Below are 20,849 nucleotides of genomic sequence, written 5' to 3'. Positions count from 1 at the left end.
ACATTGTGTGTTTTTATATCTTGGTGGGGTCCAAAATTCTTAAACCAGGATCAGATTATCTGCCTGTCTGCAATCTGCTCAAGGAAACTCTCACAGCAACAAGCAAAATTCACCACATGATTAGTTTCTACAAGCTTTTCTGCTCTCCAGTGGCCAACTGTGAGAAGTGCAGTCTGATGATCATTATGAATTCTTCAGCATCAGAGTAAATGTTATTATAGAACTCACACACTGACTCAATCAATGTTGTTTGCCCTTTTCAGATGATAGTAAATAAAAGATGTCTTCTGAATTTGAACAAATTTGAAGAAGGGCTTCCACTGAGAAGAGATTATTCCTGCAGCTATTAGAGATGAAGTATGGTTGGGGTTGAATATGGAGTTTCAGCTCCTGGGATACTATCAGCTTGGAAAGACATGGTAGGCATGAGCTTCCATGCTGCACACTCACATCGTCCATATACTGCAAAATTATTCCAAAATCTTTTTTTCTTTATTCTGGACTAGACAGTTTGAGTAAAAACTGACAGAATATGATTTAATTGCAGTTATATTTCTATTTGTAGACCATCAGCTAGATAACAGGATCTGATGTAACTTACAAAATATGGTCAATTATTTCTGGACAGCAAAATGGACAGATAAGAAAGATGGAGGGAAGAGGCAGACATGAAGCCATGAAGCGATGTGGAAGGAAGAGATGGAGAGAATGAGGAGGTGGATTAATTGAATTGGTGGTGAAAAACATAGAATGTAAGGATAAGGATGAGGTAAAGAATAGAAAACATAGAAAGTAAGGATGAGGTAAAGCTTGAAGGATGAAGGCACAGGGAAGGAAAAATGGGCTGGGAAGGAGGTAAATATTGAAGGAAGAAGGAAGTAAAGAAGAGAAAATGGAGATGGACAGAGGAGGATGGATTTAAGTGGATGAGTGGATAAGAATCAGGTCATGTGTGAGAGTGAGGATGAGATAAAAAACATAGGAGATACAGATCAAAGCACAAAAGCATAAAGAAGGAAAAAATGATTGAATAATAATAATAGAGAAGTCTGTCCCCCTTTGCTGTTATCATAAGCTCCACTCTACTGGAAGGTTTTCCACTAGATGCTGGATAGTGGCTGTGTGGTTTTGTGTTTATTTATCTACAAGAGCATTAGTAAAACCAGACTCTGATGTTGGGATGTGGAGGAGACTCTCCAGTTACAGTTTCAAAGTCAGGAATCTGTGCAGGACACTCTTTGATTCTTTAACCTAAGCACAAGGTCTTTATGGAGCTACTTTGTGCACAGGGGAACTGTCATGCTGGAACAGGGTTTGACTCTTCTGACATTCTGTACAATTGTGTGCTTCTGACTTGGTGACAACAATTACACATACAGCTGTGATGGTCAACGGTGCACAATCTTTGTGTATGTAGTGTAAATGATATTCAACAGCAGTTAGCTAGTGTTAAATGCTAAAAAGCACATCATTATGTTGTGGCAATATCTGGCAACAGCAATGCGATAGCCCTAAATGTAGGCACCTTTTAGCGAGACCCAGTAGCTCTTCCACTTGCGACGTGCAGCGAGCTCCACTTTCTTGTTCTTCTTGTGCACGAGCAGGTTTTTCACATTAAGACGGCCGGCTTTGCGTACGGAGCCCTCGGCGACGCCCACAAGCGCCTCTGTCTGATTGGCCGAGCTCAGTTCATCGCTTAGGGCCGACGCCCCTTCCTCCAGAGTCTCCGCCCTGCAGCTACTTTTCTCCAGCTCCTGCCGGAAGTTCTCATAAACACCCTGTGTTACGTGACACAAAAGATCATTTTCATTCTCTTCAGTATTTTGTTACTTTTCTACTTCAAGCTGAAAATTGGGCGAATTATATATAAACGATTATTAGCCTAAAAAGGATGAGGCAGATGTAAAGAACGGCACAGCGGCAGGTAAGCAAATGTTTTGCTTCCAAATTACTGAATGAGATGAAATATGCAAATTGTTGTATTCATAAATAACTGTAGACCCACATACTTGTGAATTATTATTGCTAGTTTTTTATTTTAAATCGCTTGTGCTTGTCTTTTTATACTTTACAGAGTACAAGAACTACTTTGCTAGCAATATATAAAACTGCATGAAGAGAAGGAGCAGAGATTTCTTTCTAAATAAATCCATATATCCAACAGATTCTTTTTACTGCAGTTTAGTGGGGTGATAGAAAAGAAAGTTAGACTTATGAACAGAATAAATGGTTTAGCATGAATTTGTTTAAATTTTATACATTTACAAGAATCCATTTAGGGTGTAAATATTTTTGCTCCTGAAAATACTGAACTGGCCAATGAGCTGCAAAGCGCTATATTCCATTACAGTCGCATTAGTTATTTATTTTCACATTTTTGAAGTATGTTACGCTGCATTTTAACGTGTTTTTACTGGAATACCTGCACGGCAGCATCAGGCGTGTCTCTGCTGCCCCCTGCTGGTGTGGAGTACACAGACAGAGCCTTGTAACGGCGGGATGGGAGCTCACACACATCACTGTCTCCAATCAGGCCATCAGCCCCACTGTCCTCCAGCTCAGTGACGTCCCCCACTGTCACGTCCTGTACAGAGACCGACTTGTGCTTCATTCACATACATGTACATCTATCCATCTATCTGTCTGTCTGCCTGTCTATCTATCTATCCATCTTTGTGTCTGCCTGCCTGTCTCCGTGCCAACCCCACACTTCAGCACATCTCAGACCGCTTCTGCTGGTTCTTTAAGGTTTGCATATTGATTTTTTCACTAGGGAGCATCTCAAGCTCTGAACAGTTTTCATATTTGGGACAAAGCCTGTCTGAGCACTTCAATGGCTCCCTACACTGCTGCCAGAAGCTGATGGAAGATTACCCACCAAACCCAGCATTTGCCCAGGGTCACATGACTCAACCTGGCAACTAAGGAATACAAACACAAACAGCACAACAACACAGACACTCACACACATTTTCTGTTGTGTTCCCATGTCACTATCCTCATTATCATGAGAAAGGAAGCAAGCAGCCCACACAGACATGCATCTCCTGAACCAGAGGAAAAACAAAAAACAAAAAGCTTGTCAAAAAGGTAGCAAGCACAGCCATAATGCCGCATCAGCCCCACTGGGCATGCTGCAGGAGTAATCCACAAAGGTACTGGTTCAAATTTCAACAATGTGTGTTGTATTAAATGTAGGTTCTTTCACTCTGCCCGCTTTACCTTATCTTCATGCTAGCAAGCAACAAGTTACTCTTGTCTTTTGTAGTTTGTCTTGGTAGCATGTAGAGAACACCTAAATGGAGACTAACTATAGTTAGAAACTTGCAGTGTGTGTGGGAAAGTAAAAAAAATGACTGAACCACACACCATATGATTATTCAGAGGAATCATTTGAACCACTCATTTAGATTAACACCATCTATAATACATCTACTTTGAATAATACTAAAAAATCAATTCCACTGTCACCTGCTGTTGTTACTGAAATCACGATTTAATGTCATGCCAAAACAGAAAATAATCGCAGTCAAACTATCAAGAGGTCATTATTTTACCTGCATGAATGAAGCTCAGCATTTTAGACACTTTGCTAAAACCCAGTGTACACAAACGTGTAGGGTTTTTTTTTTCTATAGAAGTGACAATGCTAGGATTGCTAACAATCCTAATACCTAATCCTAATACCTCATCTAAATTGCATATTTGCCTCACATGACATTGCTATGAATTAAATTGTCTGTATTTCCTTCAGCATCCATATTACAATTTCAACTTTCTGAGGGGAGACATAGGGGATGTAATTATACCAAAGCGAGTAGTTATTGTGGGTGTCCAACAACTAGATAAAGGTTCATCTACAAGATTCTGTTCCAACTTTCAGCTACAAAATTTAACTACAATATTTAACTATACATAAAATTTATCAACAACATTCAGCTACAGAAATGAACTATAACCTTTAACTACAACATTCAAATGCAAAATTGATCAGCAACATTCAAATACAAGATTGACAAATCAACTAGAATATTTAACTACAAAATTCAAAGACAAATATTCATCTACAGCATTCAACTATAAAATTTAGGTAGAACATTCACCTGAAAAACTCCTGTAACCTGCCTGTTACTGTCTGTAAACTCAGTGAGCTGTGTGAGGCAATGTTACCTTCACTGCACTATCTTGCCTCTATATCACTTTAACCAAATTATAACTAACGGAAGTACTGAAGCTTACTTGTATGGTTTGTGCCCGCCGTCCTGGCATTGCTGCCTGGTGACTGGTCAAACCTTCTGAGAGACAATGAGACCGGCGGCAGGGCAGTGTGAATGCTCCATAGGTGGCACCATCATCCTCGCATGGAGACAGCATCTTGTCCTCCTCACTGTCTCTGCATAGAGCTCCACCCTTGTGACGTTTTTTAGAGTAGTTCTGCGGTGCGTAAAGCTCACCCAGTGAGTTAGCACGGGTGACATCAGTGTTGTTAGCATTGTCCGTAAGATCCTCCGTGCTTGTTAAGCGCTCCAGGCTTGCATCAGACAGTGATACCTCCAAAGAATCATCCCTCCACACGTCTGCAGATTTGGAACGCTTTTTCTTGAATGAACCAGCACCATCTGGTGGCTTGGAGGTGTCCTGCGTACTCTGATCATTGTCAGCATCAACAGCAGGAACGTTTGCTGGAGTGTTGTTACATGGCTCATGAGCCGAATCCTTGTGGAAGCTCATAGGGCGCAGATTCATGGCCACCCGGTCAACCCAGATGGGGGAGCTGAAGTGGGGCAGTGCGTCGGCGTCGTCAAAAGGCTCCAGGCCATGTTCAGCAAGCGACTGTGGGATGCTGGGTGTGCTACTGGAGCGTGTGCTTGTCTCCGAGTTACGGTGCTCGGGTTTTCTTCGGTACGACTGCTTCCCCGATAGACGCAACGATCGGGACACTCGCTTCCGTGACAGTTGCCGTTCACGGTCACCGTAGAAACTGTGGCTGCCATACTGGCTCTCCACGTTACCCATAATTCAAATTCTGAAAAACAAACAACACCATAGTCACACATTAGCACATTATGCAAGCATTAAAACTTGTAAAAAAAGAATTTGTCCATCTATATTACAAAAATTTCTAATCTCAAATCAATAGCCCAATACCAACAATTCCATCTGGTCCAATTTCTGTAAATTTCTTGATCCCAAATAAAGACCCACAAGAAGATTCTCCATTATTGAAGAAAGAGAATTCTTGGATCCTGTAAAAGGTGAAAACCATCTACCTGTTGTGTGGTAAGGATGTCATCAGCATATTAACCTCAGAGGACCTAATCCTGAGTGTGTAACGGTGTTCCTTTTGTTTTTTACGGAGTCACCATAACCTGAGAAAGAGGAGCAATAGAGAAGAGAAAGGAATCAGACAGAGAAAGATACCTACTTGAAGGTTGTATCCCAAATGCTCATCAGGGTGGATCTATGGTACCATCTACTGTATAGCCATTTGTCAAATATAGAACCCTAGATGCTGAGAATCACATGGAGTAGAGGCTGATTAAAGGGATCTCTGGTGCAGTATTTGCAATACACTCATACATCCATCTTTCCCTGCAGAAAGAGTTCTTGCCAAATTGGTCTTGTGGAATGTTGGAATTCTGATGGTTGTTTAGGGGTAACAGATCCATGGTAATACCAGCATATGTCATGAGGATAACACCTGCCACAATGCCTTGAGGTAATGGACACACCCTAGTAGGAACTAACTAGGATCTAACTAGTAAGGTAGTCCTAGATCTCTGCTGCACTGATGCCATTGAGAGGGGAAATGTTCAGTTTAAGTGTAACCCACCCAGGTCCTACTCGCAACCACTCCAAGCTGGTCTCCAGCATGGGAGGCGGGCGCTCTAACAAGGAGGCTAAAGACTGCAGCCTCTAGCATCAGTTGCTAGTTCGCCTCTTGAGATCAGGGAGGTAAGATTAACCTGCACAGCACCTACTGCTGGCCTCCGTTACATGAGGAACCTGGGGGGAAGACACTCACATGGCAGTAGGGTAGACAGTGTATCATGCATCTTAAGTGCTAAGGACACTCCTCATGGAGTTGTATGTCACAGTAGTTCATATGAACCTATTTTGCAGAAGAGTGACCAAAATCTGTCAAACCTTCTGCAGGAGCAGGCAGGATGGGTCAAAATTCATTCGGGAGTGGGCAAGGATGGGATTAGTCCTGTGCACCTCTACAGTCTTATAATGGATAAAGCAGTGACACAGACCAGCTACAGTAATTAGCATTATGTAATATAAAAGTTGAACACAATTAGGAGGCAGGGTTAATGCTAAAAAGGTTTGCCACTTATCTCCACCCCCTGAGAAAAACATGACTCCCCGAGCTTCAGAGGGTTTCTTCCCGGTAATCCAGTTTCCTCCCCCAGTCCAAAGGCATGTCTGGTAGGTTGACTGGTATGTCTAAATTGTTCATATTGTGTGAAGGGGTGTGTGAGTGTATGTAAGACTGTGATTGCCCTCTATGGACTGGCACTCTGTCCAGGATGTCCCTCACCTCAGTCCCAGACAGACTCCAGGTTCTCTGTGATGTGGTCCAGATGTGTGTGTAATTGCTTTACTGCAGGAATTAAGTTATTCAGAGATGAATGAATTGTGACACAGTGAAAAATGAGAATACATGGAGATTTTCCCTATCTCTAAAATGAGAGAGAGATGTCCATTCTCATTCTCTCTCTCTCTCTCTCTCTCTCTCTCTCTCTCCTCCTCCTCCCAGTTTCCATTAACCCTCAGCCCAATCAGAAAGCACATCCCCTCCCCCGACACTTACTGTAGCAACAAGTGCTATCCTGACGTACTTTTTTCATGGTAGACAAGTTAGCTAGGTTTTTATTACATTAACAGCAGTTTTATGAATCAATATTTGAAATATATTTTTATACTTGTTTTGTAATATTTTCTCAGGTCATAAAGTCATAAAAGCAGGGTAGTTTGTGAGAAAAAAGAAAAAAAGAAATGTAGTTATTTCTTGCTGTTGTCAATCACCTGTCTGTCTGAGATAACTGCCTATCATTTGTGTGTGCTCTCTCTCGCTCTCTCTCTCTCTCTCACACACACACACACAAGTATCAGCTAAGTTCAGCTTCACACACTGCTGAAGATCATGAGTGTGTTACACTCCAGCATGATCAATTATGTATGAGAGAAAATTCTCTTTGAAGTTTGGTGAGAAATCTGAACACAAGTTTTCCCTCTATCTCTCTCTCTCTCTCTCTCTCTCTCTCTCTCTCTCTCTCCTGTCTAAAGCCCCTCAGGCATTTTTCTGCCCTCTGTCTGAAGTGAAGTAACCTGTTCTGGGCAGCATATATATATATATATATATATGTATATATATTCTCTTGCTGTTCCATATCTATCTATCTATCTATCTATCTATCTATCTATCTATCTATCTATCTATCTATCTATCTATCTATCTATCTATCTAACTAAAAAAAAAGAAAAAAAAGCAGGACCTCTTAAGTTCTTTCAATCGTTCTTTCAATCGCATCTGAACACAAGGTTTCCCTCCCTCTCTCTCTCTCTCTCTCTCTCCAGTTCACTGTTCTCTGTGCTTAATACACAATCTGCCCATCCTTCTCTCTTATTCTCAGAAAAATCTCCCAATTGTTTATTTGCAATTTATCATCTCCACTTGACTTGCTTCACTTGTGTGTGTGTGCGTGCATGTGTGTCCCTGCATGTGTGTGTGTGTGTGTGCATGCGTGTGTGTGTGCATGTGTGTGTCTGTGCGTGTGTTAACAAGGCCCTCTGTTACCTCTAATGTACTCTCTTATCCAGACAGAGCACACACTGTGTGGACATGCAAATATCACACACACACACACACACAAAGAAAAAGAATGTGAGAGAGAGAGAGAGACATAGAGAGAGAGAGAGAGAGAGAGAGAGAGAACAATGCCGTTGTATAGGGATAAACCACACAGCATCTGGAGAGTTACAGGAACAGCTGAACAAAGGAAGATTGTCATCACTATCACTAAATATACAATATAAATATCCCATCATGCACTGCTTCTGTCTTTAGGAAATAACCTGTGCAGTCTGTTGTCATGTGATGAACCCTTACAAGGCTTTTCATTGAGGTAGAAACTGCAGGTGTAGGGTCGTTCTGAACTGAAGTGATGAAAAGCTTCAAAGAGCTCATCAACAAAAGAACCACGATGAAGACGATCCCAAGACTCTGTGTGGGTTTTAGAGAAATGGAAATAAAGCTCAGCTCAAAACATGTTACAGTGTTACTGTGTCTTTCAGCAAGTGCAAACCATTTTCTGAAAGTCTCATAATAATATAAGACTTTATAAAAATAAAAATAAATGAGTGCAAACTGTGAAAGAAAGAAAGAAAGAAAGAAAGAAAGAAAGAATATTTGCAGAGAAAAGAAAGAAAAATGAAAATGGTTTGTTTCTGATGTAAAAGTGAAAGAAAGAAAGAAAGAAAGAAAGAAAGAAAGAAAGAAAGAAAGAAAGAAAGAAAGAAAGAAAGAAAGAAAGAATATTTGCAGAGAAAAGAAAGAAAAATGAAAATGGTTTGTTTCTGATGTAAAAGTGAAAGAAAGAAAGAAAGAAAGAAAGAAAGAAAGAAAGAAAGAAAGAAAGAAAGAAAGAATGCTGGCAGAGAAAAGAAAGAAAGGTGAAAATGGTTTGTTTCTGACATAGTGGTGAAAGAAAGAAAGAAAGAAAGAAAGAAAGAAAGAATGCTGGCAGAGAAAAGAAAGAAAGGTGAAAATGGTTTGTTTCTGACATAGTGGTGAAAGAAAGAAAGAAAGAAAGAAAGAAAGAAAGAATGCTGGCAGAGAAAAGAAAGAAAGGTGAAAATGGTTTGTTTCTGACATAGTGGTGAAAGAAAGAAAGAAAGAAAGAAAGAAAGAAAGAAAGAAAGAAAGAAAGAAAGAAAGAAAGAATGCTGGCAGAGAAAAGAAAGAAAGGTGAAAATGGTTTGTTTCTGACATAGTGGTGAAAGAAAGAAAGAAAGAAAGAAAGAAAGAAAGAAAGAAAGAAAGAAAGAAAGAAAGAAAGAAAGAAAGAATGCTGGCAGAGAAAGGTGAAAATGGTTTGTTTCTGACATAGTGGTGAAAGAAAGAAAGAAAGAAAGAAAGAAAGAAAGAAAGAAAGAAAGAAAGAAAGCTGGCAGAGAAAAGAAAAAGGTGAAAATGGTTTGTTTCTGACATAGTGGTGAAAGAAAGAAAGAAAGAAAGAAAGAAAGAAAGAAAGAAAGAAAGAAAGAATGCTGGCAGAGAAAAGAAAGAAAGGTGAAAATGGTTTGTTTCTGGTGTTATTTAAAGACTGTGCAGTTCCAGTTGGAGTGAGTTTACAGGAAGCTGCTAAATGGTTAGTTACACTAATGGACATTATGGCATCATAAGCTGGAGGTTGGAATTCAGCTCTTCAGCTTGAAAACTATAAAGTAGATTTATTCAGCTTCTAAGAGCTTTATCCTGAGCAGAGTCACGCTGGATCCAGTTTCGAGCTCGAGGTGGGAATACACCCTAAACAGGAAGTGATGCCCTCACACATTCACACACTTGTACACACAAATACACACCTGGGACAATTTAGCACAGCTAATCAGCAGCGATGAGAGGAAACCACACTCTGTTTACAAAAACAAAACTCCATGTCACAGCTTTCAGTGACATTTCACACAAAACATATTGTATAGTAAACTCTTTATGCAGCCGTCACCGAAAAAGTGAGAAAGAAGGAGATGTGTGAGGAATAACAACACTGTACTCACTTCTTACACACTGTAATTACAAAACACAATGGCAAAGGTGTGTGTGTGTGTGTGTGTGTGTGTGTACTGAGAGGCACTGGGGTGTAAATTGAGGGTTGCTGTAGTGGTGTTGTCATAGCAGCCACCCTGCTGGGAAAAGACAAACACACACACATACACTCACCGATATGTCATGACATCAGCGGAATTCCCCCCACCTGACACAAACACACACACACACACACACACTCACACACACACAAACACTCCATCACAAACTGGCACCATCAGCGGCCAAGGTTACTACCCTGACGCTACACTAACACCAAAACAAGACACACACAGAGAGACAGAGAGTGAGACAGAAAGTAAGACAGATAGGAGAAGAGGAAAGCAGAAGAAATCCATGTTTCTCTCATTTATCTTTCTATTTCATATTTATCTTAATTAGCATGCTCTCCAGGACCACTGATTAAAGTTTTCATGTTTGTAAACGGTTTCCCTCATTACCCACAATGCCTTTCGATGCCTGCTGGTACTGGTGTGAGTGGCTTTACCTCTGTGTAATATGTGCGATGCGGCAGACCTTGAGTCTGTCCACAACAACAACTTGTCAGAGACTGGATTTTATAGAAGGACATACAATAACTTTTTATCCATTTATGGTTACAGAGAGCTGGTAATTATACTAAACTGTAAGAGAGAGAGAGAGAGAGAGAGAGAGAGAGAGAGAGAGAGAGAGAGAGAGAGAGAAAGAAAGAAAGAAAGAAAGAAAACAATTTCCGACCAGAAACAGCAAATGTTCTGAGAAAATGTTCACTAGAAACAGAAAATATTCAAAACTAAATAATTTTCCCAGAGCATTTTCACACGTAGAAAACAAAACACACCTGAGATCAGAACTACATCTCGACCCAAAATGGCTGACGACTTAAAATGGAGAAACAACGTCTTCTCCAAGGTTCATACCAGCCCTGAACGTAGTCTTCTATCTATCTATCTATCTATCTATCTATCTATCTATCTATCTATCTATCTATCTATCTATCTATCTATCTATCTATCTATCTATCTATCTATCATGTGTATGCTTTGCGGCACAGTGAAGTGAAGCAGACGCTACAGCTTTATGAGCCCAGACCTCAAAAGTGCTGACTCACTGCACACACAGCACTAAATGAACTGGGTCATCTGTAGCCCCAGAAAATGTGGGAGAAGTTGACCAACTCTGTATTCATGAGATGAATATACCCTTCAGGAAAAAAACTGCTAACACAGCTAATAACAATAAGAAGAAGAACTACACTAATAATACCAAGCCAGCATCTGGCGGTTAGCAAACAAGGTCTTGCTAACTGGGCTTTGATTAGCGATGCTCATAAGGTAGATGTTCCCTATTAAAACAAACTAAGGGTTTAACAGTTGCTTAAAGAGCTGCTTGAAATATTTTGCATGCTACTGGATGCAAATGGATTGTGTGTGTGTATATAAACATATATACATATCATTTTCCTGGCCACTTTAATAGGAACACATGCTAATTCATAAAAAAAAAAAAACATTCCTGTGAAACACCACATGGATGAAGGAGCTCGAGGGGGATTAGCCAGATATGCTAACAGGAAGGCTAAAAAAAGCTTACATAAGCAGCCGGGGTGAGAAGACAAGCATTTAAAAATGCTTTTAAGAATAATCATGAAGCAAGATGCGATTTTCAGTGTGTTTTATCAAGCTATCACAAATCTTTTTTATTTTTCTAGATATATTTAGCAGGAAATGAGATATTTTCTGTACATACCAATATCAGTTTTTTTTAGACTGTACTGATATTACTACAAACATCTATAAATAAGTTCTGAACAGCTGTAACCAGTTTATTTGGTGCATCTATATGAATTGTTTAATAAATATATAAATTAAGATTATACACTCAGCTGGTTGCAAAAAAAAACAAAAATGCTTTCAATCCGTTTTTAGCACATAGTCATCCTGTCTATCAGTGTACACTTTATCACCTGCCTGCTAGTTCATTTTGTTTAGTTAAGTTACTGATACGCTGATATAAAATTTTGGCGCCCCTCATACCAACAAAGTTTTGTTTAGACCTGTGAGAATCCAGTCGGTCGGTCTGCATGACCCGGCGACGCTCTGTGAGACAACTTGTGGCACAAGTCTGTATGTAAGAGACAAAAGACACACACAAGGGCAGATGAAAGAGTCCTTTGTTCTCGTCCGAGATATTTTTCATAAGACCCTCAGCTGGAGTGCTGAGGACATCCAAACAAAAACAGCATTTACAGGCAACACAACCATCTGTTCTTATGCAATCCACTGATTTATCTCCTCTGACTTTACACGTGGCTCGAATGATCTCACTCTGGAAGTCCTACAGCTCTGTACGCTCGTCCCATAACGATACACAATAACCTGTGATATCACCGCACGTACAAGGCCAAAACTCTGTTAAAGTCCTTCAAGATGTTCATAAACAAAAATCAGTGCGCTCTGTGAATAGCAGTGAATAAACCAGCAGTTAATTATATCCTCAAATCTGATTGGTCAAAAGGTGTTTGATTCATTTTTTAAGCAAATGACAACTTTTACAACCTCCAGATTAATGCACTTATTGTAATACATTATCGTTGCTATAGCAACAGGGCATTCACAAGGGCTCTATGTAATCACATTATGTTACTTAACAACGAATAACGAGAAATTATTGAGAAATCGTGAGGTGTCACCATTCATGGAAGGAGTCTCCAGTGTCAATGCTATGTAACAATGTGTGTCTCAGCAAAATGAACAAAATAAACAAACAAACAGGTAAGATGCTACAGGTAACAGACGTCGGCTCACATTGTTCCACACAAAGGCTGATTATTTTCCAACAACGGTGTAAAATAAGTGTTTTATTTAAATTATATCACAGCAATTCACCAGTGATTACATTTTGACATTTGTTAATTAAAGAACAATTGCATCATGCTTTTTAAAAAACAAAACAAAAAAACCCCCATGAAAACTCCATTTATAATTAGGGGTCCAAGCACCAAAGCTGCACTCTATTGATTTTCTACCTTATCCTTTTATTTGAAATTCTGTTTCTTCCTCCCATGCAACACATTTTGTGCCAGCAGTAACTACTAGTCAAAAGTGATGAAAATGCATCTAAATTTTGTGGCATTTGGTGGATGCCATTGTTAGATTAGAATAGATTAGATTCAACTTCATTGTCATTGTGCAAAATACATGTACAAAGCCAATGAAATGCAGTTGGCATCTAACCCGAAGTGCAAAGTGGCATATTTAAAATAAATGACAACAGATATAAAGCTGTGGGGGAGATATATACAAATAAAAAGAAACACTTGAGAGTCATGGGATTCAAACTCATAGCCTTCTGATCAGTGGACTAATATAATAACTAATTTTACATGTTTGTATCTAGCTGCCAAAATTTGTCTCCCATCATTTTGAGACCGGTCCAAACAAAACGAGCATTCCAGCACTTTCTACAGACGTCATACATGTCATGAGTGAAGCTACGAATCGCTCTCGAATCTCTAAACACATGAATCTGCTTTCCTGTGCATGCATGATTCTGTGTGCTTGGCCCCCTAAATGTAATGTTGGAAGTTAGTTCCTGTTATCACTTTTGTTATAGCAGCTATAAACAGTCAGCAATCTTTTTACATCAAAAAAATTTGCATATGCAAATAAACACGTAGAAACGCTAACACTAACGTCTGGCTAATTCAGGGGCACACTGTGCATCAAAGCTGGTCTTTGAATGGGACAAGTATCTGTAGCACAAAGCGTCCCGCCTTCTCTCAGATGTGCCGCCAACAGAATTTCAAGAATCACAGCGGTGTGTAGGCCTGAGGCACGACTTCATTAAAGACGAACAAAGCTCAATGAAACAAAGCAAAGATGCAGGGCACACAGAAACACGAGTGTGTTGTATGTCTTTGGAGAATGAATGAACAATAAGTGCAATTGTGCGTAAAATGAATAATTCACGTCGGGCACTTGAAAGAAAAGTTGGAGTGGTGTGGAGTATGTTTGTACACACACAGCTAGTAAAAATCTCTGAAATGCCATTCCAAATAAACATGATGCTATGAATTCATTCATTAATATCATCCATTTTAGGTGAAAAGTATTTTATTTTTTCTGCAACTTATCGGAGGACAGCATGTTAAGCATGTTAAGTCTCATCAAGACTAAAGCTGAAAGTGTAGCACATGAGTGGAGTGCTAGGTCAGCTTATCCTGCTAACCACAGGCATGATTTCTTTACAGCAGAGAACATCTTCACGTGAGCAATAATATTGTGATTTCAATCTGACAAATAAATACAGCCTACAAAAAACCCAAAAACATCTCACACATGATACAGTTCCATGACAAAAAAAAGTAAAATAATAGGAAGTGCTGGATCAAGTGCTATTCTTAAAGCTGAGGTGTAATGAAATCTAAAAATCTAGTCTAAGCTACTACAAATGTATTTCAGTGCTTTAGCTGTTTTTTTCATTTTTAAATTCCTTCTTGCTTTTATATGGCATCATATTATAACTTGAAAGCAAATCAATAACTATTTCTTTCTTCAGTCTGCATCTTCTATCCCGTTTTTTTTTTTTAACATTTGAAATATAAGAGCTTGTGTTTAAAGGCTGGTCTAAATGTTGATCTTTCGGCTGCTCCCTACGTGTGTGAGGGGTACGTGTGCCACAGTGGACCAAGTGGTCCGCACAACAACTTAGCACAGGTTGTACACCGGATGCCCTTCCGGACGCAACGTAATATTATCCAGGCTTGGGACTGACACTGCATCCAATGGCTGGGGTTTGGGCACTGGCTGGAAATTGAACCTGGCCTTCCGCATGGTAGATGAGAAACCTACCACTGAGCCACCAGTGCCCAAAGGCTGGGCTAAATGTTATTTAAAAAAATATATTTCAGGCAGTTCTGCTCAAGAAAATTTTGCCAACCTCAGCGACGTGAACTTAAGAAAATTAGCTGAAACATGAAACCCAACTCTGAATTTATGTAACTTTCCCCACATTAATACTGACAGAATATGGCCCATTATGAATTATTTTAATATTAGATATAGTCAGAGCAATATAATGCATTGGAAATAAACATTCTACAAACATTCATTGCTGATCTAGAAGCAGCAATAGTTTGAACTCCTCCCTCATTTGAAACCATTTCTCCATCTTAAAATGTCTACAATTCAACCACTTGGTCAGGATGAAAATTTTTACAGCGTGCAATAAAATATCGCTGGAGGTTCATTTGCATACTGCAGCCTTACAGCAGTGCATCAGTACCGCAAAGCCCGATAATATTGCGATAATTTAACGATATATTGTGCAAGTCATATCTGAACGGCAAAAGCATCCAGGTGAAAGTGAAACAACCAGACATAATAACATATAAACATATAAATCTAACATATAAATGCTAGGGTATTTTTAATGTAAATAACATGCTATGGGATGCCCTTGGCGCTGACCCACAGGTGGATGACATCGAGGCAGCGGATCCGTGTTTGATATTTCCTCGAAATCTAAAATAAATACATTTCTAAATAAAAACATGCATGCAGCCCAAACATGTCATGTGTAGCCTAGCAGCTTAGCATGATCCGTAACCTGAACAGCATTCCGACGAGTCATATGTTTCCTGCCCAAGTGCAACACTGTACATGTCTGCGAAGGCACCGCGAACACAAATCACGGGCGTGTTAATCAGGCGTGGAAATCAATTTCACGTGCTACTTACGGGCTCGTGACGTCGCGGTCGGTGTCATCATCCCTTCACGCAGATCCCGGTGTGCAACATGACGGCCTCGCCTGTAATAAACGCACCTAGATTTTTAGATAATAGTGATAACGATTGGTATTTCAATCTAGGTTGCATTAGGGATGGACGCGCGTGCCTTTACGGGCCGGGTTCCCTTGCACGTGCAGCGTATAAGTAACATCTGGCGCGTTTCCTTGCGCGCACAGTGTGTGTGTGTGTGCGTGCGTGTGTGTGTGTGTGTGCGTGTGTTGTGCCGTTTCTATACAACGCTGCGAAATGGGGGAGGAGCGCGCGGCGCAGCGTTCGCTTGGCTCGGCGACGGCGCGCGCACCAATCGCCACCGCGCGCGCACTTGTTGGGTTGTAGTTGCTAGGATTTTCAGTGTGTGTGTGTGTGTGTGTGTGTGTGTGTGTGTGGTTATATCTGTGAAAGAGCAACGACGCGATATATATTTCGGTTAAACCGGGACGTGGCGACGTGTGTACCGGGATGCCGTCATTATAATAAGCCCCGCCTCCAATCCCCATAAAAATAAATAATGTACGTTTTATTAAAACACAAAAAAAATAATAAACAGGTCCGCTAATCCAAAGTCATAATAAAATACAAAGGTGCGCGCGAAAACACACGCTGTAGAATTAATGCCATCCCTTATATGTATGTAGCTTACTATGTAATGTTGTAGGAAAATGTTCAATATTTTAACTGTTGCTAAAGTGAACTCATTTGCAATAACAACACATTCCACTGAGAAATGAAAACATCCTAACAACTAAATCTCTTTATTCAAAAGGCACTTGGCTTCCACCACCTTAGATCCCAGTCATTTAAAAACAGTAAGACGCATTAAACCATTACTGCGACATTGTGATATCACAGGTTCTCAAAGTGGCCAGGAAGAAAAGGTGCTTCAGATAAACAATAAACAAATGAGCGAGTAAATAAGAATATATTTTATTCTGAATTCATTTTAATACGACTTTAAAGTGTGCACTGAAAAGTGTTAAAGTAATTTCATGAAATCTTTCATAAATGTGAGTTATAACATATTACCTTTTAGTCCCTCAACAACGACAACAACAACAACAACAAAACGCTAGTCAATTGTAAACACAGACAATTGTGCAATTCCCATTACGCACACTAGAGAGCAGCACAGGACCATCATCAAATTCTTCTGCGTTCTCCATGTATTAAAGGTGTTACCATGTATCACAGAAATCAACCACCCAATTAATTCATGCACTAATCCATAGTTTTTTTACTTGTTCTTCCACATCCATCATCCTTTACCCGCCAGCCTACAGTATGATTGCTTCCATTTATTCATCCACAAATTTATACTTTTTAATCAACACACCCAACTCTCCACCTACTACTTATTCAACAACTCATCCCTTTCTTTCTAATCCATCCATCCAGCCATCCGTCTATCCATTGACTAATCCATTTTTCAGCAGTCATCTAACTCATTAATCCATCCATCTCAACCATGATCTACACTTGAGACTCATTAATGCACCACCCATCTGTCCCCCCATTTGGAGTTCTGTGTAGCCATCCACTACCAATGCCTATCCCCATTCATCCATCCCACCATTCCTCCATCCATCTAACCACCCACCAATCCTTTACTCATAAATCCATGTATGCATTCATCAACCTACAATCCACCCAGCCACCCATCCATCTGTCTATCTGTCTGGTTTTCGATGTAGCCATCCACTACCAATGCCTTCCTCCATCCATCCATCCATCCATCCACCTACCCACCCACCAATCCATTACTCATTAATCCATGTATGCATTCATCAATCTACCATCTTTCCATCCATCCATCCATCTACCCACCACCGATCCTTTACTTATTAATCCATGTATGCATTCACCAATATACCTTCCAGTCATCCATCCATCCTTCCATCCATCTATCTACCCACCCACTGATCCTTTACTCATCAATCCATGTATGCATTCATCAATCTACCATCAATCTACCATCCACCCTCCCATCCATCCATCTGCCCACCTACCCACCACCAATCCTTTATTCATTAATCCATGAATGCATTCACCAATCTAACATCCACTCATCCATCCTTCCATCCATCCATCCATCTACCCACCCACCTATCCTTTACTTATCAGTCCATGTATGCATTCATCAATCTGCAATTCATCCATCCATTCATCCATCTGTCCATCCGTCTGGTTTTCTATGTAGCCATCCACTACCAATGTCTTCCTCCATTCATCCATCCATCCATTCATCCACCTACCCACCCACAATCCTTTACTCATCAATCCATGCATTCATCCATCATCCACTGTCCCATGCATTCATCCATTCCGAACACAAGTCCACCCATCTACCCTATCCTGCATATATCCATTATATACATATAATATTCATACATCCTTTCATCAGCACTTTTACCCATACATCTATTTGTCTGTCCCTTCAACAAGAAATCCATTTATCCAACCACCCATCATGTACTCACCAGCATCATGTCTGCATCTACTAATACTTCCATCTATATAGACACAAATTCATGCATTACTGCATTCTTCCAAGCAGCTCTGCATGCATCACTCTTTCCATAATACCATCCATCTATCCATCTGTCCACTAATCCTTTCATCCACCCATCGTTGATTCTTTCTTGCAAAGCAAGCACGAATTCACCAATCTTCCATCCCTCCATTCCTCAATCCATCCCACCATCTCACCATCCATCCATCTATCCATCCATCCATTCATCCAAGTCATTAACACATCATCAGTAAGATCAGAAACTTTGATATTTGAGCTAAATTTATATATATTTTTTGATCTGTGAATTTTGTAGGCTTCTTAAACCAGAAAGGTTTATTGGTTAATGAATCAAAAGGAGTCTCAATGTCCCTGCCCCCCCCCCACACACACACACTGTCTAGACATTACAGAGAGCATCTTTATTAAACCATTTCTTATTTTATTGGTCAAGTACAAAATTGAAGCCAGATGGCGCCTAGAGGTAATATTTCTGAGGCCGTAAAACTCTCTCTCTCTCTCTCTCTCTCTCTCTCTCTCTCTCTCTTGCACTCACACACACATACACACACACTCATCCGTCAGTGTTAGTGTCTATTACCAAGATGCTAGCCTGGCTTTACAGAAGCCAAAATACAGAGGATTTCTATAAATACTTGATCCTAAATGAGGCTAAATGAAATGGACTGAAACTTATATGAGGTTACATGAAGCTAAATGAGGCATGAGGGCTCATGATGGTTAATGAGGCTATGAAAATCTACACTGCTTCAACCATAGTCTAGAGTTTCAACAAAAACTGGAAGAAAAGCAACATGAGACTAAGCAAACACGAGGCACCGCTATAGGCTGCATGTAGCCTCCTTTAGCTTTGTGTAGGCTGATTACCTCATCATGAAACTGATTTCAATCCCAGAAATTAGATTTCACAAAATACAAAAGACTTTAAGTAAAGGCTCACAGCTACTTGAGGAAATATTTTAAATGAACCACTTAAGATAAAAAGCTTTACATCTCTTTTGGATATACACACAGGGTGTCATATTGTTTCCCAGATTTCCCATAATTCACAGCTACACAGAATGCATTGATTAGAGGCTTTCCAGTGTTCTATGTTGGCAACAATAACCAAAACTTTTACATAATTATGTCTAAAGTAAAACACCAAAATTAGTTCAAACATAGTTCCATCATAACGCCCTCTAAGACAAATGAATCAACTAATCCTTCCATCTATATATCCAGCAATTCATGCATTCCTACATTCTTTGAAGCAGCTCTGCATCCATCACATTTTCTTCAATACCATATATCTATCCATCCATCCATCCATCCACTAATCCTTGCATCCACCCATCACTGACTCTTCCTTGCAAACCAATCATGAATTCACTAATCTATAATTCATCCCTCATCCATTTAGCCATCCTTCTATCCATTCCTCATCCATCTAGCCATCCATCCATCCATCCATCCTTCTTTTCATCCCTCACCCATCTAGCCATCCATCCAGCCATCCATCCATCTATCCAACTAGCCATTCATCCATCTATCTATCCATTTAGCCATCCCTCTATCCATACCTCATCCATCCATCCATCCATCCATCCATCCATCTAGCCATCCATCCACCCAGCCATCCATCCATCTATCCAACTAGCCATTCATCCATCTATCTATCCATTTAGCCATCCCTCTATCCATACCTCATACATCCATCCATCCATCCATCCATCTATCCAACTAGCCATTCATCCATCTATCTATCCATCCCTCTATCCATACCTCATACATCCATCCATCCACCCATCCACCCATCCATCCATCCATCCATCCATCCATCCATCCATCCATTTAGCCATTCCTCTGTCCAACCCCCATCCATCCATCCATCCATCCCTCTATCCATCCATTTAGCCATCCCTCATCCATCCACCCACCCATTCATTTATCCATCACTCCTCCCATATCAGGACTAAATTTTAGTTAAAAAACAATAAGTAAATGTTTTTTGTAGAAAAAGCTGAACAATAAACTGCACAAGCTAGTGCACTTAGGACTCTTAAGTGCTAAACCACAGTGCAGAACACGATCAAGTCAAAAATAAGTCTAATAAACCTTATGCTTATCTATAATAAAATCACTGTAATGCACTTTCTTTTGCAGCTTATTGCTTTACTGAACATGTGTAATGTGTCCTTCACAACAACAAACTCATCTAGTGCCTATAAATAACTCTAGCACCTTGAAAATAACAATAATTCCTGTTCCAGCCTGCTAGAAGCACACTTCACTCTGAAATATAATCAGCACAATACTTTATGTACTTTAATTTATGAATTTATGTTAACCAAACATCTCTCACTTAAAACATGAATTTCCATGAGTAATGAAAAAAACTTATATTTTAGTTCTACCTTGTTGTATGAACTATAAAATATATAGAAAAATATTCCATGTTTGACAAGAAATTGCTTCATTTGACTTTTCAGAAGATTATGGGAAGACGAAAAGATTTTTTTTGCTCTTTATTTTTGATTCTGTTCAGATACTGGTGATGTCAGTGAAAATAAATGATTAATTAAAATGTGGCAAAAGATTATAATGTCCTTAATGTCCATTAGCGTGGATGCTAGTAATCGACATATGGTCAATTTGCTAATTCTACACTTCAAAACGTGGCCATGTTATCCATTTAAGAGCAAAATGCAGCCTGTTAGCAAAGGAACCTTGTTACAAAG

At 39.8% G+C, this 20,849-nt stretch overlaps 1 protein-coding gene across 3 annotated transcripts in view; it reads right to left on the bottom strand.

Moving 5' to 3' along the window:
- Window positions 1–15,857, bottom strand: part of tiam1b (TIAM Rac1 associated GEF 1b) — a 51,888-nt gene extending 36,031 nt beyond the window's left edge. The window contains exons 1-5 of one of the 3 annotated variants that reach the window (XM_058413842.1): window positions 15,552–15,857; window positions 5,271–5,369; window positions 4,240–5,026; window positions 2,423–2,584; window positions 1,526–1,778 (exon numbers count right to left, since the gene is read on the bottom strand). In XM_058413842.1, the coding sequence (XP_058269825.1) occupies window positions 1,526–1,778; window positions 2,423–2,584; window positions 4,240–5,016 (1,192 nt within the window). In that variant the 5' untranslated portion in view covers window positions 5,017–5,026; window positions 5,271–5,369; window positions 15,552–15,857. The remainder of the gene's footprint in view (window positions 1–1,525; window positions 1,779–2,422; window positions 2,585–4,239; window positions 5,027–5,270; window positions 5,370–15,551) is intronic. The other 2 variants (XM_058413839.1, XM_058413838.1) reach the window with 2 other exon arrangements.
- Between the last annotated feature and the right edge of the window lie 4,992 nt (window positions 15,858–20,849).

Source organism: Hemibagrus wyckioides, linkage group LG17 (assembly GCF_019097595.1).
Source record: "Hemibagrus wyckioides isolate EC202008001 linkage group LG17, SWU_Hwy_1.0, whole genome shotgun sequence".
NCBI lineage: Eukaryota > Metazoa > Chordata > Actinopteri > Siluriformes > Bagridae > Hemibagrus > Hemibagrus wyckioides.
Note: the sequence above shows the minus strand (reverse complement) of the source record. Positions and strands in the feature narration are given on the sequence as shown.